Below are 27,942 nucleotides of genomic sequence, written 5' to 3'. Positions count from 1 at the left end.
GGGGGCATTCGCTGAGTATCAAACCATCTTACGTGGTCAGGACAAAAACTGTACATGATACTTCATAGTTTAATTGTTTTTTATTAAAAAAGACATTTCATAGAATGTATAAATATAAATTATTCACAGCTACCCTAGACAGGCGAGCCGGGGTTCTTGATTCTGTCTCTCTCCTCTCTTTCCTGTAAAAGTAACTTCACTTTCTCTCGCAGCAACTTGATCTCTTCCTCTTGTTGCACCACTTTCTGCTGTAAACTACAGATAACCTGAAAGCAAAATTCACAGATTCCATTACTGTGCCTGCCAACATCTTGTACAAAAAGAAAGTGTTTCTGAGGCTCATTCCGCACATGCAGAATAATGCACTTTCAAACTGCTTTCAGTACTCTTTGAAGCTGTGTGGAATAGCAAAATCCACTTGCAAACAGTTGTGAAAGTGATTTGAAAACACATTATTTTGCGTGTGCAGAAGGGGCCTGAGTTTTTCAAAAGCCATTAACTGGACTCCTGCCTAAGTCCCACAGAAAACACTAGTTTTGCTTCCTAAGGAATGCTTAGGACAAGAATACCACTTTGGTCTCCTCTCTTAAACCAGCCACAGGCAGAGTGGGGGGAAAGTACCTAACCTATTTAAGAAGAAAAGGAGTCTGGATTTATATCTCCCCTTTCTCTCCTGTAAGGAGACTCAAGGGGGCTTACAATCTCCTTTCCCCACCACAACAAACACCCTGTGAAGTCGGTGGGGCTGAGAGAGCTCCAAAGAACTGTGACTAGCCCAAAGTCACCCAGCTGGCATGTGTTGGAGTGCACAAGCTAATCTGTTTCCCCAGAGAAGCCTCCACAGCTCAAGTGGCAGAGCGAGGAATCAAACAAGGTTGTCCAGATTAGAGCGCACCTGCTCTTAACCACTACACCACACTGGCTCTGTTTAGAATGAAACTGGAATGCCCAGACTCCACTGTTTCAAAAATACTATGCTCCATTCTGCCATTTAAAGTAGTCTCAAGACATTTCCTGTTTTCCATTTGGCTTTGCAACTGCCTGATCAATCAGTCAGGAACTGGAATTTGTTTGAAATTGCTTATGGTCATGTAAACAGTTTAACTCCACAAAGAAAATTCAGAATGGTAGTTCAAAAACAAACTAAACACTACACAATTTGGTTGTATGCAGTCAATTGTCTCAACAATGAAAAGTAAGCACTGTGGTTGTGTTTAGACAACAGCTGAGAATCAGCCCACAGACTGGGCCCAGAAATTGACACTGTTTGGAAAGGGAGGCCCACAACAGAGTTAATATCAGTCAGAAAGCCGGATCTTCACTTCATTTTGTCAAGGGACAAGCTAAAACTTACATTTGCTGCATTGTGGAAGAGTTCACTTTCAAGAAGTTGACCTGCAGTTGGCCTCTGAGAGGATACTTTACTGGTTAGCAGCTTAATGTATTTGGTCTGTATCGGCCACTTTCCACTGAAGGGGAGAGGAAGGTGGCCATCCCTCAAACCCATCAAATTTTTTGTTCGTTCCATTTGTGTTCCGAAAGGCTGGAACAGTTCAAACAGGATCACACCAACACTGTACATGTCCGACTAGAGCCCAAAAGAAAAACTCAGCATCAGTACTTCAAGCCAAGTCTGTTGGACTTGCTATCACACACTTGAGATACAGTAAAGCAAAACTGTTTGAAAGACAGTGTGGTACATTTTAAGAAGAAAAAGAGTTGGATGTATATCCCCCCTTTCTCCCCTGTAAGGACACTCAAAGGGGCTTACAAACTCCTTTCCCTTCCCCCCCTCAGAACAAGCACCCTGTGAGGTGGGTGGAGCTTAGAGAGCTCCGAAGAACTGTGACGAGCCCAAGGTGCACAAGCTAATTAGTTCACCAGATAAGCCTCCACAGGTCAAGTGGCAGAGCGGGGAAACAAACCCAGTTCTCCAGATTAGAGTGCACCTGCTCTTAACCGCTACACCACACTGGCTCTCTGAGCTGGATAACTCATTCAAACGGAACTGTCTGAAACAAAGTGATCCAGGGCCCAGTGAAATGAAGGCAGAAACACAGGCCAACAGAACGGTATCAACACTTTTCCACCCAAAGTTCTTGAGGCTCATGGGGCCTGCTTGGTGATAAGCCCCAAAGGGTGCACTATCGAGGGGAATACCCAGCGAAAATGCTAGCTGGATCAAACCCTCATTTTCCCACATACAAATGGCTCCGCTGGCTCTTTCGACTGCACCCCCCTTCATTGCCCCACCACCGTGTAGTTCCAAAGAATCTGCCAGAAGCGGATTCTCAGGGAACACTGGTCTTTAGAATGAAGGCAGATCATAAAAGATCCACTCGATTCAATAACTGACACTTTGTACTCATCCCACAGTACGGCCCAACGGAGTTACGACTGAAGCAAAAGGTTTTTTAAAAGTGACAAATGGACGTGGCTTTACCTTGAAGTCATATTGACAGCCCTGAAGTTGTTCAGGGGAGGCGTACAAGCAAGTCCCCACTCCAGACGTATGTATTAGGCCTGCGCAAAGATAAACACAGCTCAAAATGACTGAGATGTTATATTTCATTTATTTAAATACACAAAAGGCAGCCATACTCTTTTCCACTGGAAGATTAAAGTAGAACTGAATATTAAATCTGCCACATACTGGACCTTCTTTGTTGCAGAATGCTCTGCAGGTCCGAGTGCCTTCCTAGTTCTGCTTACCCACCCTCCATTCGCCTTTTGCCGCCCTTCCTTCCCCTTTAAGAGGCTGGGCATGGGGTATCACCCAGCTCTGCCACACAGCATGGGCTGTACGTGGACTCAGTCATCTGTGGCTGCCTCTCGTCCTCTGGCTCTCCAGCCAAGCCTCACTGCTACCACTGCCTTGTTGGTGAGGCAGCCTGAAGATCCCTCCCCCCTCCAAACATGTTTAAATATGCACAAAATAATGGTTTTGACAAAAGGCAGCACTTAAAAATGACAGACAATTCTCATATTCATTCAGGACTATTTTCTAATGTGGAAGCATACTATTTCCTCTTCCGGTGCACCACAACTGACCACATTTTAATCTTTCAGCCAGAAAGAGTATACGTGCAAAAACGCTTGAAATGCCACCGGGCTGAAGGGCAACCCAAACTTCTCCCTCTTGGCTTATCCAATTACCTGCCCTCTGCTTCACATTGTGAGAGGAGTGTGAGTCTTTCTGGATAATATCTTTACAGGCCAGCCCAAAATCTCCTATTTTCACATGGTGGTCAGGTCCGTGGAGAAAGATATTCCTGGGCTATGAAAACAAAAGCGAACACATTGTTCCTTTTATATAAGTGGATTGTAAAAAAAAAATTATATTGAATCATGTTGAGTCATTCCCCGCTCTCCTTCACAAAACTTTCAGCTAGTTATAAGAACCAAGAGATGTTATCAGTAGCCTTTACATGTTGTAGGTGGTGCCACCTTCCCATAGTAAGGTTGTCGACCATCTGCCAGTTGGGTTTCTTGCAGTTCCAAGTGAGAATTACAGCTCAGACACGGATGTATATATACAGTGATGGCCCCAACCCTCAGATCAGATTGGCCCAAACAGCTATCTTGTCTTTCTGCCTTTGGGAAGATGTTTAACACAGCGCTTTCCAGAGTGGGGTCTTTGGCTGCTGATTCCCTGGGTCCGTGGAAGGAGAGGCAGCTTACCACCTCGGCCTACAGCCTTAACTATATTTGTTTTCCTGTTCTTAACTCCTGTGTTACAGCTGACTTTTGTACTTGTGGATCGTGTCTTCTCTGGGGGAGTGTTTTTCTCCAATTTTGAGGTAACGGGGGTGGGGTGGGGTGTCCAAGATACAATTTTAAGCGATTATACTCAGAATTTTCTGTTTTTGATGTCTGAAAGCGGCTTCGAGTCCCGTGTCCAGGGAGAAAAGCCGCACAGAAACAGGCTAAATAAATAAATAGGTTTTTCATTTATTACGAGGAGAAATTCAATTGTGTCTCTAAACCCGACTGCTCCTAAAGCTATTGGCTGAGTTGTTCTGAGTGTGGCACCACTGATCTATGCACATTTTGGGGGCCTTTTCCTTCTGCAGTTTGTAATCAGTGGGCCTTGTGCACCCAGATGGCTGAAAAGGGCAGGTGCAGACAGATTAACAAAAACAAACATGGGAGCTGCACTACGCCAAAGGATTCTCGTAATCAGGACAAATCCCATAAGATCCAGACCTGGCCCCACCCCCTTTTCTCAGCCCACAGCGGCAACCCTGAGCAGTCTCTTGGTCAATTCCGGAACCCGCCATTATGTGACATCACACAGAACCATAACTGAATGATTCCAGGTTTTCTCCTGTGTTCCCATAATAAGAGGTCTCAGCGAGGCAACTGGACTTCTCAAATGGGTAACCTGGTCCCATGTTCTAGAAAGACACACCCATCTGTACCCCTAGAGGACGGCAAATGTGACGCTACACAGGAAGTTTTCTCGCAAAGCATGAGAAACCACAGCGCCTTCACCCTTGAAATGTTCCTGCGACACTGTCCTAATGCGGTAAAGGTAGACTTCTGTCCAAAAGGGCAGCTTAGAAAAAATGACCAAGGGGGTCGGGGAGATACGACAGAGGTTTATAAAATTCTCAAGGGGCAGAGAGGGTAGACAGCACAATGAAGGAACTTTTTTTCTGTTTCCCAAGATACCAGAACTTGCGGGCACCCCTTGAAGTTGATGGGCAACAGGGTAGACCAAAGGAAGTACTTCTTAGGAGCAGCAGTGGCGCAGTGGTTAAGAGCAGGTGTACTCTAATCTGGAGGAACCGGGTTCAATTCCCCGCTGTGCCGCTTGAGCTGCGGAGGCTTATCTGGGGAATTCAGATTAGCCTGCACACTCCAACACATGCCGGCTGGGTGACCTTGGGCTAGTCACAGTTCTTCTGAGCTCTCTCAGCTCCACCCACCTCACAGGGTGTTTGTTGTGAGGGGGGAGACGAAATGAGTTTGTAAGCCCATTTGAGTCTCTTACAGGAGAGAAAGGGGGGATACAAATCCAACTCTTCTTCTTCTTTACTCGACAGATGATTAAAATGTGAAATCCACTGTTGGAGGGCTCTGTGATGCCCACCAGAACAGATAGCTTTAAAGGATTAGATCAGGGGTAGGGAACCTGCGGCTCTCCAGATGTTCAGGAACTACAATTCCCATCAGCCTCTGTCAGCATGGCCAATTGGCCATGCTGGTAGGGGCTGATGGGAATTGTAGTTCCTGAGCTATCTGGACAACCTGATTCCACAGATAGATGAACTAATGGAGTCTGAGTCCATTAGTGGCTACTAGTCATGGGGACTGCAGGGAACCTTCATGTTCCATGGCAATAAACACCTGAATACCGTGTTTCCCCGAAAATAAGACAGTGTCTTATATTAATTTTTGCTCCCAAAGATGCCCTATGTCTTATTTTCAGGGGATGTCTTATATTTCTGTATTCTGTTCGTCAGGCATGCTTCCAAACAAAAACTTTGCTACGTCTTACTTTTGGGGGATGCCTTATATTTCGCACTTCAGCAAAACCTCGACTACGTCTTATTTTCCGGGGATGTCTTATATTCGGGGAAACAGGGTACCAGTGCTAGCAAAGCAACCTCAGGAGCCAGCCTTGGACTCCGTACCCTGTTACTGGCTGACCAGAGCAACTGATTGACCGCTGTGTGAACAGGATGGAGTGTGTATTATAAGTTTTGTTTAAAAAACAACAACCCTAACTTTTCCTAATTCCATACAGGGTGGCTCTGCCATTCCTTCCCTTCTAGCTAACAACCGGGAAGAAGAAAGCTGTGCGAATGGCGAACTACGCCACCACGTAGACTCCGAAACAAGGTAACGTTTCACATGCAAACGATTTATCCCGACATTCAAAAGTCCCCCGTTGTAGAGGTGGGTTAGGCTGACAATCTGAGACTGGCTCTAGGTCACATAGCAAACTTCCAGGGTAGAGTGGGGATTCAAACCTGGGACTCCCAGTTCCTAGTCTGACACTTTAACCACTTCACCACACTGGCTCTTGATGGTTTAGGAGCCACCTTTTGACTGTTCTGAGCACTGTTGTCCCAAGCGTGGCCCCTGCCCAGTTTTTCAGGAAAGTAAGCAAAGGTTCCTTGCCACCAGAAAAACAAGAAAAGTGCAGGTCTCATGCCAGGGACGGAAGTAAACAGGGTCATCTGGTAGATGGTCATTGCAAACGGACCCTGACTGGACAACCCAGGCTAGTTTGCTCTAGTCAGAGTTCAGGATCTAAGCAGGGTTAGCCCTAGTTAGTACCTCCCTGGATGGGAGACCGCTGAGGAAGTCCAAGTTTGCTACACAGAGGCAGGCAAGATAAAATCACTTGTTTCTCTTTTGTTTTGGTGCCACTTGATGTCACTTCTACCAACAAGTGCAAACACGATTAACTACGACCTGCAGATTGATTACCCAGCAGAACAAAAATATATATAGGAGGGGTAACTAATACCTGGAGTACAGGGGCAGGATTTAAAATGATCTGGACAGACTAGGGAGCTGGGCCAAAACTAACAAAAATAAATTTCAGCAGAGATAAATGTAAGATTCTACACACACACAAAAATGAAATGCACAGATATAGGATGGGGGACACCTGGCTTGACAACGCTTGGGGACGGGGCGGTATAAAAGCCTAAAGCATAAATAAATAAAATAAATAAATACATGGGAAAGGGATCTGGGAGTCTTAGTAAGACCACAAACTGAACATGAGTCAGCAGTGTGACATGGCAGCCAAAAAAGCCAATGCAATTCCGGGATGTATCAATAAGAGTACAGTGTCTAGATCGAGGGAAGTAATTGTACCACTCTACTCTGTATTGGTCAGACCTCACCTGGAGTACTGTGTTCAGTTCCGGGCACTGCAATTCAAGAAGGATATTAACAAGCTAGAACTTTTTCAGAGGAGAGCAACCAAAATGGTAAAAGGTCTGGAATCCATGCCCTATCAGGAAAGACTAAGGGAGCTGGGTATGTTAAGTTTGGTGAAAAGGCTAAGAGGTGACATGACAGCCATGTTTAGATATTTGAAAGGATGTCATGTTGGTGAGGGAGTAAGCTTGTTTTCTGCAGCTACAGAGACTAGGACCAGGAGTCACGGGTTCAAGGTGAAGGAAAAGAGATTCCACCTAAACATCAGGAAAAACTTCCTGACAGTGAGGGCTGTTAGACAGTGGAATTCACTGCCTCGGAGAGTGATGGAGTCTCCTCCTTTGGAGGTTTTTAAACAGAGGCTGGATGAACACATGTCGGGTGTGCTATGACTGTGTGTTCCTGCATGGCAGGGGGTTGGACTGGATGGCTCTTGGGGTCTCCTCCAACTCTATGATTCTAAAAATAACTGATGCTACTTTTTTTCTTTAGTGGCTTAAGATGGGACATATCCAATCGAGAAAATGAAAAAGTGGGGAGGGAGGAAAGAATTCTAAGCGAACAAGAACATCGTTTCTGACAGGGCTTCAGAAAAGAGATTGTATTCTTCCACAAAACCATGGTGGGGGAATGGGGTAGGAATGGATTTTATCTGTTTATCTAATGAATTTATTTAAGCCCTCAAATCATGAAACGGTTTACTCAAGGAGGACTGCTACTGACGTACTGTTGTATTGCAGAGGGCACAAGAAGCACAGAGCAGCACACCAACCAATAGTGTCCTTCCAAGCCATGCAAGGAAATGCATGCTGTATCGTGAATATACCCGAGAGATTTGAAGCGTGGATTCCTGAGAGGCACCCGCAGCACCTGCTCCAAGTCAGGTACCATTCTGCCTCCAGTGTCCTGCATGAATGCATCCGCCTCCAAACCTTCCATGTCATCCCACTCTTTGTGCGTGACGGAATAAACATCGATGAAACGGACGCGTCCGGCCTGACAGCGCTCCACCTGGCTTCCAAAACCCTTGGAAAAAAGGCAATCCAAACGCTGCTCCGCTGTGGAGCAAACGTCAATCTCACAGATCCGAAGACCGGAAGGTCTGCGCTTCATTTCGCCACCCAGACTTCGTCATCCAAAGGCGGCATCACCTTAGCGGCAGGTGTGGAATGTGTCAAGGTGCTGCTGCGGAACGGGGCAGATGTGCGCATGCGAGACAGGAATGGGAAGGAAGCTATTCATTTTGCTTGCCAAGGGGGCAGAGAAGATCTGGTGACCCTCCTGTTAGACAGCGGGGCGGACGTCAACTCACTAACAAACCTACAAGAATCTCCGCTTTTCCTGTTCCTTGAGGAAAAGACGAATCTGAGACACGCCCAGTTATTTGATAAGCTGCTCAGCTTGACATACCCTCTGAAATTAATTAACTCTGAGGGTTGTCTACCCAAAGGGCTTCTGTTTCCATGCACTGGAAGACTGAGATACATCCTCCTGAAAATGACTTCAGATGTCTTGTCCCTTCAGGAAATCTGCAAATTCAACATCAAGAAAAAATACGGAGAAAAAATGAAATCCTGGCTGGAAAACAAGCTTCCGACCGACCTGTGGAAGTCCATATACGTTGGCCAAGAATTCTCGTATGCTTCAAAAATGAAGGCTCTCAATTAACGTGCAGATACATATTCAGGAAAACCCCACTAGCTGAGAACAGCAAAAACAGGCCGCTGTGAGCCTGTCCTAAGCACATAAAAATAAATTTTGAGATTTGGCTCTGAAACCAACCTATTTTGTGGAGAATTTATTTCTGTCACAAGCAAGTGCAGGTTTTTACCGAAAGAGAATACTAAGAAAGGTAGTGAAAGAACTGCAAAACTGGCCCAATATATATGCCCTGTTTCCCTGAAAATAAGCCCTGGCATGATTTTTCAGGATTTTTGGAAGATGCTTGAAATATAAGCCCTGCTCCAAAAATAAGCCCTGGTTACAGATTACATGGCGCAGCTGATCTGGTCGGGTGGGGGACACAAAATCATGGGAAAAAATAAGACATCCCCTGAAAATAAGCCCTAACGTATCTTTTGGAGCAAAAATTAATATAAGACCCTGTCTCATTTTTGGGGAAACACAGGTAGGGATGTTGGCCTGACCAGGATAACTCAGAAGCTGAACTTTTGCAAGGAGAGGCTTGCTAAACTCAAAATGGTCTAGGAAAACGACGTTACTTACTTTAATGTCCCGGTGAAGTATCCCCATACTGTGGATATAATACACTCCTTCTAGCAGCTCTTGGAAGATTTTTAATGTCCTGTTAACATCCACGTGATGATATGGATCTATGACAAAAGAAAAATACAATGGAGTGTTGTGGGGTTTCCGGACTGTATGGCTGTATTCTAGTAACCCCACAACACTCCGGCCGTGAAAGCCTTCGACAATACATTGAAAAATACAATATTTACTCCAATGAAAGACTAGGTTTTTTCCCAGGCATGCCATTAAAAAAAGGGGGTCCAGAGGTCATATTTCATTCACATATAAGTTACGCATATCCTGTAAAAGTTTGGCGTGTGTCTCATTTGTGTGTGGGTCATCTTATATTCAGGATCATCTTTGAGTAAATACAACCGGCAATTTGGGGGTTAAGAGGTTTTGGGCCTCTTTGTCCCACACTATTATCAAAAGAATACAGCTAGCTCTCCCAGTTTGCCACAGATTTCCTTCATGGAGATTGGGTAAAACCCTACAGGTGATACTGGTTTCTGCCTTGAACCAAGACAGGAAGGTACCCTTCCTAGTAGCCATTACTTTGGCAAGGAATAATGAAATTTACATGCGACAGTAATGAAAATTACACGTGAATATCAGGAACAACATTCCTTCATTTATACTCTGTGCCGCATGAAGATGTTAGTAGATTGCATATTTCTCCGCCACAGAACAAAACGTGCCGGACCTTCTTTGTTGTGGAATGTTCCGTGTCTAGCGCCTACCTAGCCCTGCTCCCCCTGCCAATCTGTTTAAAAGTTTGAAAGTAAAAACAGATTTTGGCAAAGGCAGCACATAAAAAAGAATGATAATTTTCATATTAGTTCAGGACCATATTCTAATGCGGAAGCATACATTTTTCTCAGCTGCTATGACTCGACTGTACTAGCATCTTTACCTGGAACAGAGCACAGTAATAAAAAGACAGGTTCATTTAAGAAAATTCCCTTGGACAGGCACTGTGATGGAATAGTACTGTAAAACTGGCAAAATCACACATGACTGTGAAAAGCATCTTTGCCTTTTGATCTCCTGGAGGGAGGACAGGAAGCCATACAAAGGTGCCAGGATGAAACTTCAAAGGCCTAAATTACCTCGTGGCCTGAACAGAGTTTTCCTGAGAGGGGGAAAACAAAGGTTTTTGGATTCCATCTTGAGACGTGGTCAGAGAAGCATCTCTGGGCCATGGGTTCCCGGAATGGGGACAAAGGAACCAAAAGGAATGTAACCAGCTGAGCAATCTCTTAACTGCATTTATGTTTTATTTCTTTTATTTCTGTTTTTCAATAAAAATCGTTGAGACCTCAGCTGGTTGGAGTTATTGGAGAAAAGGACCCAGGTCTTTACTGAAACAAGCATTGGCTCTCCCAGGCTTGCTTTCATGATAGGCACCCATTGCAAATCACTTAAAAGCGATCACGGATTGAGAAAGCAACCCCATGTGACTTCATGATATGACCAAACACATTTTCAAAGGGAGTGGCTGAAAGCTTACCAGAAGTCTCTGTTTTTAGGCATCTTTTATTTCGGTCAGCAATCCAGTGGCATAAGGAGGTTTCACACAGCTGCATTTGTATGTGAAGCATCAGGTGGTACTCCATCTGAGAAGACAACATCGACACAAGCTTTCTGAGTAGGCTCCTGGGAGAACACATTTATAAATGCTGTTATCTGCAGGGCAGTGGAGCGGAATGCGCGTGCGTGTTTGCGTGCCTGCAACCCGCACTTGGATTGTGGTTGAAATCACTGCCTGAGAAGCAGAGGCAGGCTTGGCCCAAGGTCCTAGGCTGGGACAATAATGCCAGTAAACAGGTAAAGGTAATAATGCCAGTAACAAGTAAATAATGCCAGTAAACAGGTAAGGGTAGTCCTCTGGACAAACGCTGGGTCATTACTAACCCATAGAGTAACGTCATTTAACTATCATTTGATACTAGTCTGTTGGTTTCATCAGCTTCCTACCAGCATGGCCAATTCACAATTGGCCATGCCAGAAGGATGGGAATTGTAGTTCCTGAACATCTGAGAGCTTCCAGGTTCCCTACCCCCGTCACCATCAGAATTTAGGGAACCTCTCGCGGCTCTCCAGATGTTCAGGAACTACAATTCCCATCAGCCCTACCAGCATGGCCAGTGTAGTGGCCATGCTGGTAGGGGCTGATGGGAATGTAGTTCCTGGTTTGGCTGGGTTCTATTCTATCGGGGGTAGGGAACCTCGCGGCTCTCAGATGTTCAGGAACTTCCTGTTCCGTAGCCTACCAGCATGGCCAATTGGCCAGTTAATGCTGGTGAAGTGATCAGAGAACAACGGATTCTGTTTATCCTGGAAAACGCGGTCCTGGTTATCTTAAAAGAACACGATGCCAACGATATTATGACCTTCTCTGGAATTTGCTCACAATAGCAAAAAAGACTGTTCATCACAGGGGGTCCCTCTGCCTTAATGAATAATTTCTCAGCATATGGAGAGTGGAAGCCATGGCCAAACTGAGTGCGTACCCACAACTGAGAAGGAGGGTAAGGAAAGAAAAAGGCGCTAGTACCGGCCGACATTTGCTGATGTCATAACGGAGCAGCCCAGACTACCCCAAGCTCATCAGAGCTTGGATGTTGAGCACGATCAGCCACGGTCAGTACTAGAACAGGAGGCCACCAAGAAAACTTGGGGTTGCTACTCAGAGGAAGGCAATGGCAAACTGCCTCTGCTGACCTTTTGCCTTGAAAACTCTATGAAAGGATGCTGTGTCAGTTGCGACTGGACAGCACTTAATTATATCATTGTACCGTTGACGACAAAGACTGGCATTTTAGCTTTAATATATTTGTAATTAAAAAGGGGGAATAACAAACCTCGAATGAATCCTGCCACTGACCCCTTCTTTTCTACTGGCATGAAATACCCTGCCTTTAGAAAGCAGCTTAATTTCTGATTTGGGACTATCACCTGAGCCAAGTTTGCCTCTGCTGGAAAGCAACAGATCTGCATTTACCTCGCACTGCCCTTGCAAACACAGGTCTTTCTGGGGAAATTCTTCGTGACTTATGCTGGCTTGGTTTCCATCTTGAGGGAGAGCAGACAGAGGATTGTCGACACGAAATGATCTACTGGCAGCCTCGTTGGTAGAGCTGCTGTCGTAGGAGTCAGCAGAGAGTTCACACGTGCTCGTTTTATTTTCTTTGTGACCCCGACTGGCTGAATCACTGGAGTCAGCAAAGACAATGGAGCTGCTGTCCTCCATCTCTTCAATGCTGCCATGATCTCTACAAGACAGAGAACAGACGTGTTCTTCTAATGCTAAGTTGTTCGACTGTGAACTGTGATGTTCTCCCTGCATTATTTAAGAGGGCTTTTTTACACAGGAAATAGGGAGGCGCTGTAACAAAATGATTCAGGAAGATGCTTGGGCAAGGGATTAAAGATTCTGCTAGTAAGTAGAGTGCTTCCGGGTAATTTCTGGCATGGCTTAATGTATCATGTCAATACTTTTGATTTGCTTCAGCTCTGTTTCCAATGTCTGGTGGGTTACAGATTTTCTTCAATTCAAATACTCTTGCATTGCATACTGAACGCTCCATCCTGTTGATTGTATTGATTTACTCTGTGTAACTGGCCACTTTCCCAAAGAGAAAGCTGGACAATGAATAACATCAGTAAATACTTCTTGCGCCAGTGAAATCTGGAAGGAGCACCTTTTTCCGTGAGAAGCTGCTTTTATAAATAAGGTACTTCCATTTGCCCCTACTGTAGCACAGGGTGAGTTTTCTCCCAAAGAGGAATGGAAAACATTTAACCCACACTAGGAATTCTAAGAGATCCTGCAAATGCTATTCCCCTTACCCGCCCCCACCACAAATAAGCTACCACTGAGCACCAGCTAGCTTTCTACCTCGCTGGATTTAAACCAGCTGACTGTTAATTACTTCCTCAAGAAATTGACATTTCCACTAGGAAAACCATTTGGCACTCAGTTGTGGTCTATTCATGCAGCAGGTTTAGGTGTGAGCCACCTGAAACAGACATAACAGGACTGTTCTACTTCAGAGGGTAAGTGGGGGAACACAGTTATAATGCACCCCATTTAAAAAGAAGAATGCTTTCTCCAAGCAAAAAGATGATGGCATGAGACCAGTATAAGAATACATCCTTACTATTATACGGCAAGACCAATTTGCCAATTTTGGGATTATTTGCAGGGACAAAAATAGTTTGGGGTTATTTGCAGGGACAAAAAAGACACGTACTTGGTACTTCCTGGTTCAGAACTCGTTTTCAGGGATGGCCACTCCAAGGTTCTCTCAACTGCAAATGAACACAGAAACACAAAACTCTTAACCAAGACAGGAGAACCAAACCTTAAATTAAGCTGTTCGGCTTTACAAAGGTGCCCCTCACCCAACATCTCCCAGTGGGTACTGAAAGATGTTTGCAACCCCCGAATTACACAGAAGAGGAAAGGCCCACATGGGAAAATGCCTTGGGCAATCTGGTCCACTCAGAGGGGGCGGGGGCAGCTCTCCAGGGGCTTGGGGGGGGTGTCTTTCATATCACTTAAGACACCACCAGGGATTGAACCTCAAACCTTCTACTTTAACAAAAGATGCTCTACATCTGAACCACAGCCCCTCTGCGGAGTTCACGCTAACAACGCCTGAAGACTACCTATGGCTAAAATAATTCTATTTGACAATGGTGTACCCATCCGACACCTAAATAAAATACACTCTCTGTTCTTTCAGTCTTTCCCCTAAAGCAGTGATGGCGAACCTTTTTGAGACCGAGTGCTCAAATTGCAACCCAAAACCGATTTATTTATCGCAAAGTGCCAACACGGCAATTTAACCCGAATACTGAGGTTTTAGTTTAGAAAAAACGGTTGGCTCCGAGGCGTGCGTTACTCAGGAGTAAGCTTGGTGGTAGTCAGTGGCTTTGCTTTGAAGCAACCATGCAACTCTTCCAATGGGTGAATCACGACCCCAGGAGGGTTTACTTAGAAGCAAGGCCCATTGCCAGCAACTGAGCTTACTCCCAGGTAAAGGATCACGCTTTAGTTCTTTGCATGAAAATCAGTGGGGTTTAACAGCGCTTTACAGGGTTACCTACACTGCTCCTCCAAAACTAGGTCTTAGGTTTAATGCTAATAATCGAGCCCAGTGGCCTAGGCCAGCCTAGATGGGGGGGGGGGGGGCACTCTGTTTGCACGTGCCCACAGAGAGGGCTCTGAGTGCCACCTCTGGCACCCGTGCCATAGGTTCGCCACCACTGCCCTAAAGCTTATTTAACGCTAAACTTGTCTTTCTGTTGGCACAGACTAGAATCAGTGTCATGTTCTGGGTACTTCTTTTTATTTATAAGCCCTTTTTTTAGACTGCTGCAGCAGCGGCAGATCTGTGAGTCATGTCTGGAGGACGTGCTAAGATTGGGAAGGTGCGCACTCACCTTTTCGGCAGCCTGGCTGAACGTGTTCCATCCAAGCAGTGTGATACCCCACAATATTCGGGTGCTGCAGCTCAGCTAAGACCTTAACTTCTCGTAACATCTACCAAAAAAGACCAGAGAGAATTGTATCCGGGTCTTCTCATCAGCTGCTGTCAGAACTTCTGACAACTTCTGAAAGCAAACTTGCCATTCAAAACAAAATCGGAAGCATGTGCCTCTCCCCAGAAAAGGTTTCCTGTTCAAAAGAACACGAGAGAAATCCTTGGCCACCAAAGGGGCCCGCTTCAGCTGTTCTGATATTCTGGTTGAGCCTCTTCTAAGAAAAACAATTCTATGAACCAGGGACCCCAAAACAGGACAAGTCAAGAATTCTCGCATGTGAAATACAAAGCAGGCACATTTCTGATAGCTTGCAGGTAAGTGTCACATGGCTTCTTGATAGGTAAGATGACCACACAGTAGGGCAGACACTGCACCATTTACCTGAAGACACTGCCAGAACTTAACTTTTTAAATACTGGGGATATGTACAAGATGCGCTAGGATCGCTTACGACTTGATTTTTGTATCCCTATCATGGGCAAGCTTATAATTTCAAGATACCGCTAATGAAGCTGTTACCAGCAAAACAGGTGTGATCCGGAGTTTCTCATCCACCCTACTTTGTGATTACCTTTCCTACCGTTTAGAGACTTTTCATACCAGGAATTGTTACATTCTCCACACTGGGATTTGCCGCCGGCTGGCTAAGCATAAATGCTTTATGTTTACCAGTCTTTTTGTCTTTGTTGTATGCATTCTCCATTTGCACTCTCTTGTGGTCACTATTAAATTGAGCACTTCTTGGCATTAATGTATGTCTAATTGACGTTTGTAAAGCCAATAGCCAAAGTGTAGCAGGTTGTTTGTTTCTGTGGTAGTGTTCTGCTACATCCTGTTTTATCTGTTACAATCAAAGGTTTCCAGCAGTATCAAAGGTTCCTTTGTCTGTCCAACAGCAAAACATATGGAAGCTGCAAACAATTAAGATCTGTGGCTTGTTCTTTACATCGATTCTCTCTCTCCACCCCACATTCTATTACAGATAAAATAAGTTCTCAAACCTTCAGGCCACAGCTAAGCTATGCAAGCTAAATATATATTGTATTTATGAGATCTTATATTGTATTTGTTTTATGTCTCATTGTACACCGCCCAGAGCCCTTCGGGGGTTGGGCAGTCTATCAAGCCTAATAAATAATAATAATAATAAAACCTGTTAGAATTGAAAACAGCATGGCTCTCTGCCGCCACCGCCCCCCCCCCCTCCAGCCCCCGCTCACTATTGTGGCATGGTCTCCTGCCTTTAGCAATGAATGTCAAACAAAGCTACAATTGGACTTCGACATCGATAGGACAAAGAAATCATGAAATGAAATACATACCTTCATGCAATCTGTTTTAGTTGCCTTCTTAATAAGGATTTTTTTAATTGCATAGAACTGACCATCCAGCTTGTTCCTGACCTGAAAACAGATTTGCCCAGAAGTCACTTAGGTGCAGCAAAATTTCAGAAGTTTCTAAAATGCGGGGAAGGGCCAGGTTGTAACCGGCCTGCAGTCCCCACCCTGGAACATCTTTTGGTGTCATTCAGACACAGCAACACCATCCCTAGGTGAAACGAGCCAGAAAGGCTCTGTGCAATCCCACCCTCCTCTGCAGTGAACAAATTAAGAAGCTCAGTGGCAACCTGCAGTTTTATCAATTGTGACAGCATCCCTTCCCTGCAAACTAGGATCCCAAAGATTAAACCCTGCATTACAGTGGCAACGTGTAAAGAAGGGTGCAAACCGTTATTTGTACAGACGACAGGATAAACTCTCTCTCTCTCGCTCCCTTTTTGCAGTGGAAGCTAATCAGAATGCTAGATAGAAGAGAGCTTATGAGTCCGATGTTCCCCTCCCTCAGCTCACGATAAACCTCTATCTGTCGTTATGAGTAATCCACACCTTTATCTAGACCACATCATTATTTCTACAACATTCCTGAAGTTTGCACAAAGGGCTCACCTTGCTCAAACCGGAGAGGAAGGTACATTCCGTAAGGAGAAAACCTATTAAGTAACTTCCTTACACTCCCTTTTAGTAGCAGAAGTGGATATAAAGCTGTTGGGAGGGGGATTTTTTTTTTTTACATTACCTTATACACAGTCCCGTATGTGCCTTTTCCTAGCTTTGAAATCTCATCAAATTCATTGATGTACCGAGACGTTTGTGCTTCGAAGAGAGCTTCGTTTTCACTGCTTTTGTTCAAAAAAGTAGGAAGTGCACGTCAAGACTTCTAAGACTAAGTATATTCTTATGTACTAAGTATAGGTTAGTTATAAGTTATAACGTACCATACTAGAATGACTATCTTTACATGTCCCAACCTCAGCACTGAATGTGCTATCATGACATATTGCAGGGTGGTACAAAGAGGTGGCTGGTTATGATCACAACTACCCAGAAACCCAGATAGAGGTACTATAAAAATATAAAGCATTCCCTAGAAAGCAGAAAAGCAAAGAAATGTCTGGATAGAATTTTTTAAAATTTATTCAATCGTTCATGTTTCTTTCTCCAATTGTCTCAATTTTTTATTAATTTCAAGCTATTTACAATCATTCATCTCTAAAAATAAAGAGACAGCTTCTGGGATATTTATTTATTTCCATTTATATGCTGCCTTTCCTCTTGGGGGTCAGGGTGGCTTTCAGCACATAAAATCACAGAATCATAACACATCAAACCATAAATTCACAGTTCAGTTGTACCCCCAGATGCTAAATAAAGTTAACTTAGTACATTAAAATGCAGCACTTAATAACTGGTTACCAACAAAATGCACATCAGAGAGGGAGGGAGGCTACTGAGACAGATCAACTGTAGCTGCCTCAACCATATGCTCTGGTGGAACAGCTCGACTTAGAGGTACTACAGAATCGCATCACAACATTCCTAATTTCACCTGTACTGTCCAGACACAGGACCCACTATTGCTTTCCCAAGCCACCTGTTTACCTGTGATAAAAACCAATTTGTCACAGGTATTAACTAATGCGACTACAAATTACGATATAAATTAGTAAGCCTCTACATATGTGTGTGGACATGAAAGGCGGAAAGACCTCCATTTTGGGGATTCTCTTCCACTGAAAGTGCACCAAGGCACCTTTTCAAAATAAGTCAGATATTTTAAACAGTCTGGATGCTGGTATCCAGAGCTAGAGTGAATGCTGTGCTACCTGTTCAAGAGTTCTAAGGATGGAGTTAGCTTTCATCCCAATTAAGAAAGCAACTCCCCCTCCACTTCCAATAAAAAAAAGTACAGTTTCTGTAACAGTACTCTGATCAACTCCGCATTCTTTGAACCTTCAAGTATTTCTCTGAATCGTAAGACTAGCTGTTAAAGGGATTGTTTTTTGGCACCGTTTCAAAATTAATCAGAAGTTGCTTTCAATAAACATAAACAGTTTTTGGCTCCAAGACTGACAGCGACCACCATTTAATAATTGTCAATACGGGAAGTTTTGAAAACGATCCATTTATTACGAACGTTTGCCTCAGCTCTCAAAAACATACCTGTTTGCTTGGAGATCGCCACTGCCGAACTCCTACAAAACACAACCAAAAAAGCTCTTCATGAAACAAATGGCCCAGTCTAACTTCTGACGACACAAAATGTTCAAGAAGCAGTTACTATTTGCGCCCTCATTTAATGAAATTAAATCCTAAATCACCAGACAAAAACTAAAACGACACAGTGTCGGGGGGGAAAAACCCCAGCAGCTAGTTGCACCTGTGTGACATTTTAATATTTACACAATACTGTTTTTCTAACTACTCAGTGTGCTGTGCCTATATTATTTAGGCAACAGCGAATTGAAAGCCACAAAGCAACTTCAGGAAATTGTTTTTGGAGAGGGGGGAGGGGGGATTACAGAAGCACCCATCATCCAAAATTCTGCACAGTTCGCTTAACAGGGAGGAATTGGGGGTGGGGCGAATAGGCTGCCAGTTGACATCATGGTGGCCACGAGCAGAAACAGCTATAGCAAGAGATTAGACACATTTGTGCAGTGAAGGTCCATCAATGACTACCATACACAATGGCTTAAGGGACTAGTCCAGTGACACATAACATCTGTGAGGTTTCAAGTTCCCCTGAACTCTTCATCATACCAGATGTTATAAAATTAGAAAGGGGGAGGAAGCAGATTTTAAGCACATTTTCACTTTTTTAACTCTTTCTTATTCAGGCCAGAGGTTACAAAACAGAAGTGGGCAACCTGAAAGCTTACACACTGTTATTGCACTGGTCCTAATAAAAGACATTACACAGACTGGGTTTTTGCCTTTTTGACCAAAAGGGCTAGCAAACAATTTTGTGTGTGTGTGTGTGAGAAGGGCAGTCAAACCACAGTTGACTGTGGGTGACCCCCCCACCAAGGTTTTTCAAGGCAAGGAAGTTGCAGAGGTGGTTTGAGAGCCAGCATGGTGCAGACTCTAATCTGGAAAACCAGGTTTGATTCCCCACTCCTCCACATGAGCAGTGGACTCTAATCTGGTGAACCAAGTTTGTTTCCCATGCCTCCATTTGAAGCCTGTTTGGTGACCTGTTGGGTCGCGGTTCTCTCAGAACTCTCTCACCCCAACCTACCACATAAGGTGTCTGTTGTGGGGAGAGGAAGGGAAGACAATTGTAAGCCACTTTAAGACTTCTCATGGTGGAGAAAAGTGGGGTTCAAAAGCCAGATCTTCTTCATTGCCTTCCTCTGCAGAGAGGCCCTGGAATCCCTTGGTGGCCTCCAATTCAAATACTTATCATGGTCAACCCTGCTTACCTTCCAAGATCTGATGATATCAGTCTAGCCTAGACTCTCCAGGCAGGACACAAACAACTTTAGTGCTACATTAAACCTACCAACAATCCCCTCCTCCTCCAAGCACTGATTCCTCCAGGATTCTTTGATCCCAGTAACAACACCTTCTTCGCAAAGCCACATAGATTCATCTCCCATACCTTGCCCATGAAACATTATATGCCAATAAAGGGACAGAGCAAGGATAGATAAGCTTACCCCATTGTGTATTTGCTGATTAGCCGCCTTCATTAACTGAGTAATGGCCCGATTGTGCTGCAGTCTCAAACTGCTGAATTCATCACAGGAGGCAAAAGGGGAAAGCAAGCCCATCTCAGTAAATGTCTTGCACAGTACTGTAGGAAAATGGGCAGGGAAAAAAAACACTTCAAAGGAAATCCAGCGCCTGAACTTCATACTACATCCACACGATATACAGCTCTGCTCCTTATTTTGTTGCGCATTCACTGTGCCCAACCAGCGGCAAGAGTTATATACTGTTTGCTACAGCAATTGTCAATTTTAACCAGTTTAGCAGACACACACAAATGCTCACTTCATCCAATGTACTTCACCCAGCTGTATAAACGTTAGCTAGGTTTAGACAAAGCTCAAAACTACAAGGGTGTTGTGGGTGTTCCGGGTTTGTATGGCCAGGTTCCAGTAGCATTTTCTCATACAACCCGGAAAATCCACAACATCCTAGTGATTCTGGCCGTGAAAGCCTTCGACAATACACAAAACTACAGGTTTTTTTATTATCGTTCATTTGCGTTGCAGACAATTTCAAAGAATTTGCCTCCACAAATTCTGTCTTTGTTCTGGCTCCAACCTCGCCCTCAGAGGCTTGGCTGGGGTCCCACCTGGATATTCTACCCCAGTGGTGGCGAACCTATGGCACGGGTGCCAGAGGTGGCACTCAGAGCCCTCTCTGTGGGCACACGCAAACAGAGTCGCCCCCACCCTTCCACACACATCTAGGCTGGCCTGGGCCACTGGCCTCGATTATTAGAATTAAACCTAAAACCTAGTTTTGGGGAAGCAGTGTAGGTAACCCTGTTAAGCACTGTTAAACCCCACTGATTTTCATACGAAGAACTAAAGCACGATCCTTTACCTGGGATTAAGCTTGGTTGCTGGCAATGCCAGGGCTTGCTTCTGAGATGCCAAACCACTCCTAGGGTTAAGTCATTCACCCGCTCTTCAAAGAAGTTGCCTGCGGGTTGCTTCAAAGCAAAGCGATCGACTACCACCAAGCTTACTCCTGAGTAACGCACGCCTGGGAGTCAACCGTTTTTTCTAAACTCAAGCCTCAGTATTCAGGTTAAATTGCTGTGTTGGCACTTTGCGATAAATAAGGTGGTTTTGAGTTGCAGTTGGGCACTCGGCCTCGAAAAGGTTCACCATCACTGTTCTACCCTGTCCTGTATTGCCCAAAACTAGATGTCCACATTCACACGTCATGCAAAATCAGGACTTTCACAGAGATTAAGAAACCAACTTCAGACCATAGTTTCAGATCCTGGTTTGACACATTCTAACTGCAGCTGGTGACATGGCACACGTTTGATCAGCTGCCCTAATCCAAAGTTAGCTGCAACCATGGTTTCTCACGAGATCTGAACCAAGCCTTTATTGAACAAGAATGTAACAGACTATTCAGTACTAAAAACTGTAATTTCAATTTTAAAAATAATTAATGCTGTATGTTTGGGGACATTTTCCCCATGTAAAAAGTTACTGGCAGTAACGTTTGCCATACACCCTTCGGTGGTGCTGAATTACAAAAGTACCATTGCAGTCAACTTACAGTGGACCCCTCACGGATTTTCCAAGGCAAGAAGAAGAGTTGGATTTATATCCCCCCCCCTTTCTCTCCCCCTGCAAGGAGACTCAAAGGGGCTTACAAATGCCTTACCCTTCCCCCCTCACAACAAACACCCTGTGAAGTGGGGGCTGGGGGCTGGGAGAGCTCAGAAGAACTGTGACCAGCCCAAGGTCACCCAGCTGGCATGTGTTGGAGTGCACAGGCTAATCTGAATTCCCCAGATAAGCCTCCACAGCTCAGGCGGCAGAGCAGGAAATCAAAGCCGGTTCCTCAAAATTAGAGTACACCTGCTCTTAACCACTACGCCACTGCTGCTCCAAGAGACCTTCAGAGATGGTCCGCCATCCAAGTACAAATCAGGGTAAGCCCTTCACTCCCCTCCACTGGCGTAATGCCCATTGGGCAAGGTGGGCAGCTGCCCAGGGCATCACCTTGTGGGGGGCATCAAAATGCTGGGTTCATTTTTGGGTATTTTAGTGGTTTTCCATTTTTGGCCAGCAGGAGGCGCAGTTTTTAGGCTAGCGGCACCAACATTTCAGCGTATCATCAGGAGACTGTCCTTATGCTACCCTCCAAGTTTGGTGAGGTTTGGTTCAGGGAGTCCAAAGTTATGGACTCCCAAAGGGGGTGCCCCTATCCCCCATTGTTTCCAATGGGAGCTAATAGGAGATGGGGGCTACAGTTTTGAGGGTCCATAACTTTGGCCCCCCTGAACCAAACTGCACCAAACTTGGGGGGTATAATGCAAGGGCAGTCTCCTGATGAGACCCTGAAAGTTTTGAGACTGTGCCTTCAGAAATGTCCCCCCCCCCCCCCCCGCCTGCAACCCCCATTGACAGCAATGCAGAAAACTCAATGCAGAACAAAGATTCCTGGGCAAATTTCTAGGATGTTCATGCAGGGGGTGCATTTTTGGATGTATCGGCACCAAAATTTCAGGGTATCATCTGGAGATGATGGCACCCCCCAAGTTTGGTTCAGGGGGTCCAAAGTTATGGACCCTCAAAGGGTAGCCCCCATCTCCTTAGCAAAGAATTTTGGTGCTGATATGTCTAAAAATGCACCCCCTGCAGGCACCAATGTCCTGGTGCAAAAAAAAATTGGTTGTGGTGGAGTGGCCGCCCATGGGGGGGGGGGGGGGCATCCAACTCAGGTTTTGCCCAGGGCTACAGTTTGCCCAGGGCTGCCTCGTTACGCCCCTGCTCCCCTCCCCACAAAAAAAGTGCTAGGACAAAATGTCATCATGTCTGAACTCAAAAGAATCTCAAAGGATCTGAAAAATAATAACTAACCAAGCCAGTAGGATGTTATCTGGGAAGCAGAAGGGGAAATTATATTCTCTAATTTTATATGTTCTGGGGGAGGGGGACATGAAAATATGTGGTGTGGGTATTTATATATCTCACATTTACACCTGTGTTGCTTTAAGGCTGAGCTAAAAGACTTCAAACAGATTAAGAGTTTTCAAAGCAGTCAAAATCCACTCCTTGGCCGGCTTCTTGCCAAAAACAGCTCCTCCCGCACAAACTTTCCACGTAACTGAAAATGAATACTTAGGGCAAGGGCAAAGATAATAGACTATAAGTAAAACAAGGCTGTTAAAAGTTAAGACTATTATTCCAGTTATGGTTCAGGATCCAACTACAGCACCATTGTGAGGCAGGCCAGAACTCAGAACCAATGATCTATAAGATAAGTTTCTTGCTTGTACAAAGTACTGAGAACCAAAGATGTACCGACAGTTGCTATTGGTCAGATGCTTCGCACACCAAACAAAGGAGATTTGATCAAGTCAGAATACAGGCAATAAGGCAGCCAAGAGAGCAACCCGCGACAGTTAGGAGGTTAAGGTGGTGGTTGTGGCCGTTGCTGTATTGTTTCTGTTTGCTCAGGCACAGAAACTCGCTGCAGTGTTGGACACCTGCGTTATACAAATAGTATAACTTGGTTATTTCTCTCTCCAGTAATGTATGGTATATTTAATTTATATACCACCCTCCCCTGAAAGGCTCAGTACTTAAGTACTGTAGAGTCAGACGCAGTAAGGCAACGATTAGCTTATTTTTGTTACCATCGGGCAGCTCCTTGGTCTTAACTAGGATCAACTGGAGAGAAAATTAGTCACAGGATCGAAGACTTATTCAAGTCAATTGAACTACCACTTGTCCGATCATCTCATGTAAGTACAAAGATATATTTAGCTGTGAGGGGGTATTTCTATGAACCTGAGCGTATAGAACTTGAAGTGTGGCATGGTAGAATTGTGTAGAGCAAAGTAAAATCTGAAGAAACCTAAACTCATATGCTACATGTTCAGACAGTGCAAAGAAACCTCAGTTTGGCTGCGGCGGGTTTTCCAGACTGTGTGGGTGCGGCCTGGTAGTTTTAGCTGACAACATTTTTCCCGCATCTTCAGAGGTATATCACAAGTATGGTATGTATTTCTTTCCAGGGCACAGAGTGGAGTGTTTCGCCTAGCTGGGCATTTGTTCTGTCCACCTGTGAGGTTGGAGGAGGAGGAGGTGCAACAAACCTCGGTTTATTGATCACAAGAAACAGAAAGCCTGTGAGTTTGTTGGCCTCTTTCCCCTCAAAAACGGCTGAGAAACTGAAGGTTGGCACAGCTTAGAACAAGCCACTGCTGGCTTGTTGTGAATCCTTCAATCTCGCAACTGCCTGCAACGAAAAGAGAGGAGGCACAAGGATTTCCCAGTTGGTTCATGGCATAGGAGGTTTGTTTATGACCTCTGAATGATACTGCACAAGCCAGATGAGTGCAATCACAATGGCTGAAGCAGAGCCAGAGCCAAGGCTGGCCTCAGGAGTGGGGGAAGCCAGTCCTATTTATGGATCAAGTTGAAACCCCCACTTTTTAGCCCACAAGAAAACAGTGCACCTAATTTCCTCAAGCCCTGATTCAACAAAAGCTTAAACGTGGAATCCACTGATTAAAAAATTATTATTTCAGGATGGTGAACGTCTACGGTTGGGAGTATGTGCTCCTTAAATTCCAAGGAACACAACCCCTCATGACGGTGCCCATTAGGCCGTTTCTGCACGGCCACGCTGTGGGTGCGTCGGCGTAAACTACGCCGACGCACACACCCCCCCCGGGGACCGTTCACATGGACCGGCCTTCCAGCACGTCGCACAGGCCAGGGGACGCCCCCCTGACCTGCGCGACAGCTCTGGAGTCGCAGGGGGGGGCGTGTCCCCTGGCCTGTGTGACACACCAGAAGGCCGGAGGGATGGTAAGGCATTCGGGAAAGGGGGGGAATGGCGCCTTCCAGCCGCTGCCGTTCGCACGGCAGCAGTTGGAAGCCACTGTTTTTGAAAAACCTCGCACAGGCTCCCATGCGAACAGCTCCCCAGGGACGGCGTTTTTGCCGTCCCTAGGATGCTGTTTATGGCCCGTGCAGAAAGGACCTTAGTTTCTATTAAACAGCAGGTATAATAAAAAATTAATTAAGTAGCTGAAGAATATGTAAAACTCAAACTGAGAGCCATAACTCAATAGAGCGGGGTCTTAATTTATTTAAATTTTTACTACTCTTGTCCTGATCTCATATTGCAATAAAATCCAGACAACAGGTACTTCCACACTGCTTATTTGTGCCAAGTTTGCTGCTGTTTGGAACATTTCCCCACTGTTTCCCCATAACGCTGTCGTGCGTTCATGTGCTACTAGGGTTTTCCTGATCTTCCTTAGTTCTGCTTCACTCCAAACTTTGGGGAAAGGAGATTGTAAGCCCCTTTGAGTCTCCTTACAGGAGAGAAAGCGGGGATACAAATCCAACTCTTCTTCTTCTTCTAAATCATCAATTGCCAGTTGTCTGAGGTAAGATAACACGTCCACCATCCCATGGGGAGGGAAGTGATTGGAGACCACGCTATTAATTTAGCCCACAGCCATTCTTCAATTGTTGCACTTTGGGAACAAGTCAGAACTCAAACCCCGTTCACAATCAAGTTGCACACTTACTCACACTGAAACAAACGCCTGGAATGTGTAGGGTTTCGCGCATACACGTGGCAAAGATGTTCCAGAACAGAGACTAGCAGGAGCTGGTTGGCGACAGAGGATGTGAAATTCAAGACCTTTTTAGAACCATTCAGCATCCGGAACTCTGTAGGCAAATCGGATTCTGAAACAGAAAAACAAACATACAAGCTTATGAAATCACTATACAACAACTGTATAGAAACCTTTTTGTTTCGTTTGTTTAACAGGGTTTGACTTGGCTTGCTGTTAACATCTTAAACAGTACTGCATGAATTTATCAGAGTTATTGGTTTATTGAAAAAAGAGGATGCATGCAGTAGCTTTGGCTTCAAGTTCTGCTTTAACATTTAGATATCCTGTTGCTGTATGTGGCACAGAAGGGAGTCTAGTGGTGCTGATTTTGAATTTATTTATAGGGATTTGTTTGGTGCTAAGCTACCCTGAGAAAAGTTTATGCGAAGGGCAGGATAATTGTATAAATACAAAAAATTAACCTTAGACCCTTGCAACTCCCATTTGGATTAAACACCTGAGAGAATCTGACACACACATGCAAACTGCGCGCTCTCTCTCCCTGTGTGTGTGTTGGCCCCAGTGCCCCAATGTATTATCTACCTGTGGTGATAACAGTGTTGCCTTTCCCCATACCACAGGCTACTGGGCTGGTGCCACGGCCTTGGTTGCTTGGGTAAAAATCCAGCCTAGGCTGTCAAGAAAAATGTTCGGTGTGCTGCTACTGACATTTTGATAGCTTTGCAAGACCATTTCAAAATCAACTTGACCCTGGAATGATCGAGAATGTATCTGGACAATTGCAGTGGAGAAAGCAGATGATGAAATTATCCAGTACAGAAATAAAAGTCACAAGACAGGAGTGATGAAACTGCCCCCTAGCTGTCTTAAGGTGAAGGACTAACTGCATACTCAGTCAAGCAGATTCTTGTTTGTAAAGCTTGGATCATAAAGCACTATAGCTTTGTAAACTGTTACATGTTTTGTAAGAGCAACGTTTGCAAACAAGGGACACAGCAACCCAAGACCTGCGGCAGATCTCTGCTGTTGAATCCAAACAAACGGCTATGAATGCCAGGCAAAAGGGAATAAAATATAACTTAATCTGCCCATCCCTTGCATGTTATCGCACCGTGCGCAGTGGCAAACTGCTTAGCTTGCATAATCCTTGGCGATTCTGTGTGTGGGAGACCATGCTAATGTCCTGTCACTCCCTGAAAGTAGGTGCCAGTTTGTGCGTGCTGGAGAATCAAATGGCAAAGAACTTCCTGAGCAGGTACCACTTCAAACTGCAGGTGGAAACTGGATTCCATAGATAACCAGTCCCTAAATCCTGCTGACCTCAATGGGCCTGTTTCACACATGCAGGTACACTGATCTGAGCAAAGCTCTAAGGAGATAGAATGGATCATGGCCATGCAGACTTCAGGCGGAGGACCACACTTGGGATTACTCTCCTATGCTGAAAATTCCCTGCAAGCAGAAAGGCAAGCACAATGACCAAAGAGAGGTGGCCGAGCCTCTCTCTCCTTGCTGAGCTTGATTTCTACCTGCAAGGAGCCATCTGTGCAAAAAAGCCCCCAAAGCTGGAACCCTGCATGGACTATCCGGCTTTCTCCAAAGCTTCATTGCCACTCCGGTGCAAGAGCCCCCGCTGAGTTTGGCCCCTCCTCACCAAAACCAACAAACGACTCCCAAACCCTACCGCCCCACCCCCTCCAAAAAATAACTGGAATAATTGCTGAATACATAAAATCTTCACCTTCCCCTTTTTTTGGGAAGTCCCAAACTTCATCCATTCATATTTTTACACCTTTGCTTTCCCCCCTTGCAGTGGGTCCAGCAGTTGACACCCTCGTCGCCCCCTCCACTTTATCTTCACAACAACCTTGGGAGGTGGGCTAGGCTGAGGAATGCGCGACAGGGCCCCAAATCCCCCCCCCCCCAAAAGCTCCCTTTTGCAATGGACAGGATTTGTTCCCAAGCCAGGCTATTATGGGATCATGGAGCTCTGTGCACGCCCCCCCCCCAACAAAGCTGCACTTTCCTTCTTGCTCCCCCATACAATTGACCACACAGGGGCAAAGGAAAGGGGGTTCCCTTCATGCCCCCCCCCAATAATCCACCACATACATGCAAGAAGGGGATGCATTTTCCCGCGCTTTCTGCCCGCCCCCCTAATCGACATGAGGCCAAACCCACCATCATATTGGGGCTCCGATCCCTCGTCTTCGGGGAACCCGATGGCCGGGGGGGCAGCAGCAGCAGGAGCAGGAGGCCGAGGAGGCCTTCCCTGCTTCTCCATGATGGCGGCCCTCTCTTCTGGCGGCCTCCGCGATCGCGGCCGAAGGGAAAGGGGCGGGCCGGCAGAGATGCGACTAGGCCCGAGCCTGCCTCTGACAGGAAAAGGCCGGCCGCTTCTGTGAGGCGGCGGGCGGCTAGGCAGCAGGCCTCACTCCCGCCCCGTATTAAATCCCCCCCAAAGGACATCCAAATGACGTAAAACAGTTCCCCCGAAGAAAAAATGGCTGCTTTTGAGGGTGAACCATATGGCACGATGCCATGCCGGGGTCCCTCCCAGGACTCCACCCCCCCTCCCCAATCTGTAAGCA

The 27,942-nt window shown here is 45.5% G+C and overlaps 1 protein-coding gene across 2 annotated transcripts; it reads right to left on the bottom strand.

Moving 5' to 3' along the window:
- Positions 1 to 65: 65 nt before the first annotated feature.
- EIF2AK1 (eukaryotic translation initiation factor 2 alpha kinase 1) lies at positions 66 to 27,859 on the bottom strand. 2 transcript variants are annotated; one of them, XM_048493705.1, is made up of 15 exons: positions 27,533 to 27,859; positions 25,302 to 25,460; positions 19,707 to 19,843; positions 18,208 to 18,239; positions 16,784 to 16,886; positions 16,030 to 16,110; positions 14,606 to 14,705; positions 13,411 to 13,468; positions 12,159 to 12,429; positions 10,664 to 10,769; positions 9,130 to 9,236; positions 3,157 to 3,277; positions 2,444 to 2,523; positions 1,355 to 1,588; positions 66 to 266 (listed from the first exon to the last, which is right to left on the bottom strand). In XM_048493705.1, exons 1-15 carry the CDS (start codon positions 27,633 to 27,635, stop codon positions 135 to 137), a joined length of 1,824 nt encoding a protein of 607 aa, XP_048349662.1. In that variant the 5' UTR covers positions 27,636 to 27,859; the 3' UTR covers positions 66 to 134. The 2 variants fall into 2 exon arrangements, with proteins under 2 accessions (XP_048349662.1, XP_048349663.1); XM_048493706.1 differs by having other exon boundaries at positions 25,298 to 25,460; positions 27,533 to 27,858.
- Between the last annotated feature and the right edge of the window lie 83 nt (positions 27,860 to 27,942).

This window comes from Sphaerodactylus townsendi, linkage group LG04 (genome assembly GCF_021028975.2).
Source record: "Sphaerodactylus townsendi isolate TG3544 linkage group LG04, MPM_Stown_v2.3, whole genome shotgun sequence".
NCBI classification, from domain to species: domain Eukaryota; kingdom Metazoa; phylum Chordata; class Lepidosauria; order Squamata; family Sphaerodactylidae; genus Sphaerodactylus; species Sphaerodactylus townsendi.
This window is presented reverse-complemented; position numbering and strand designations above follow the sequence as displayed.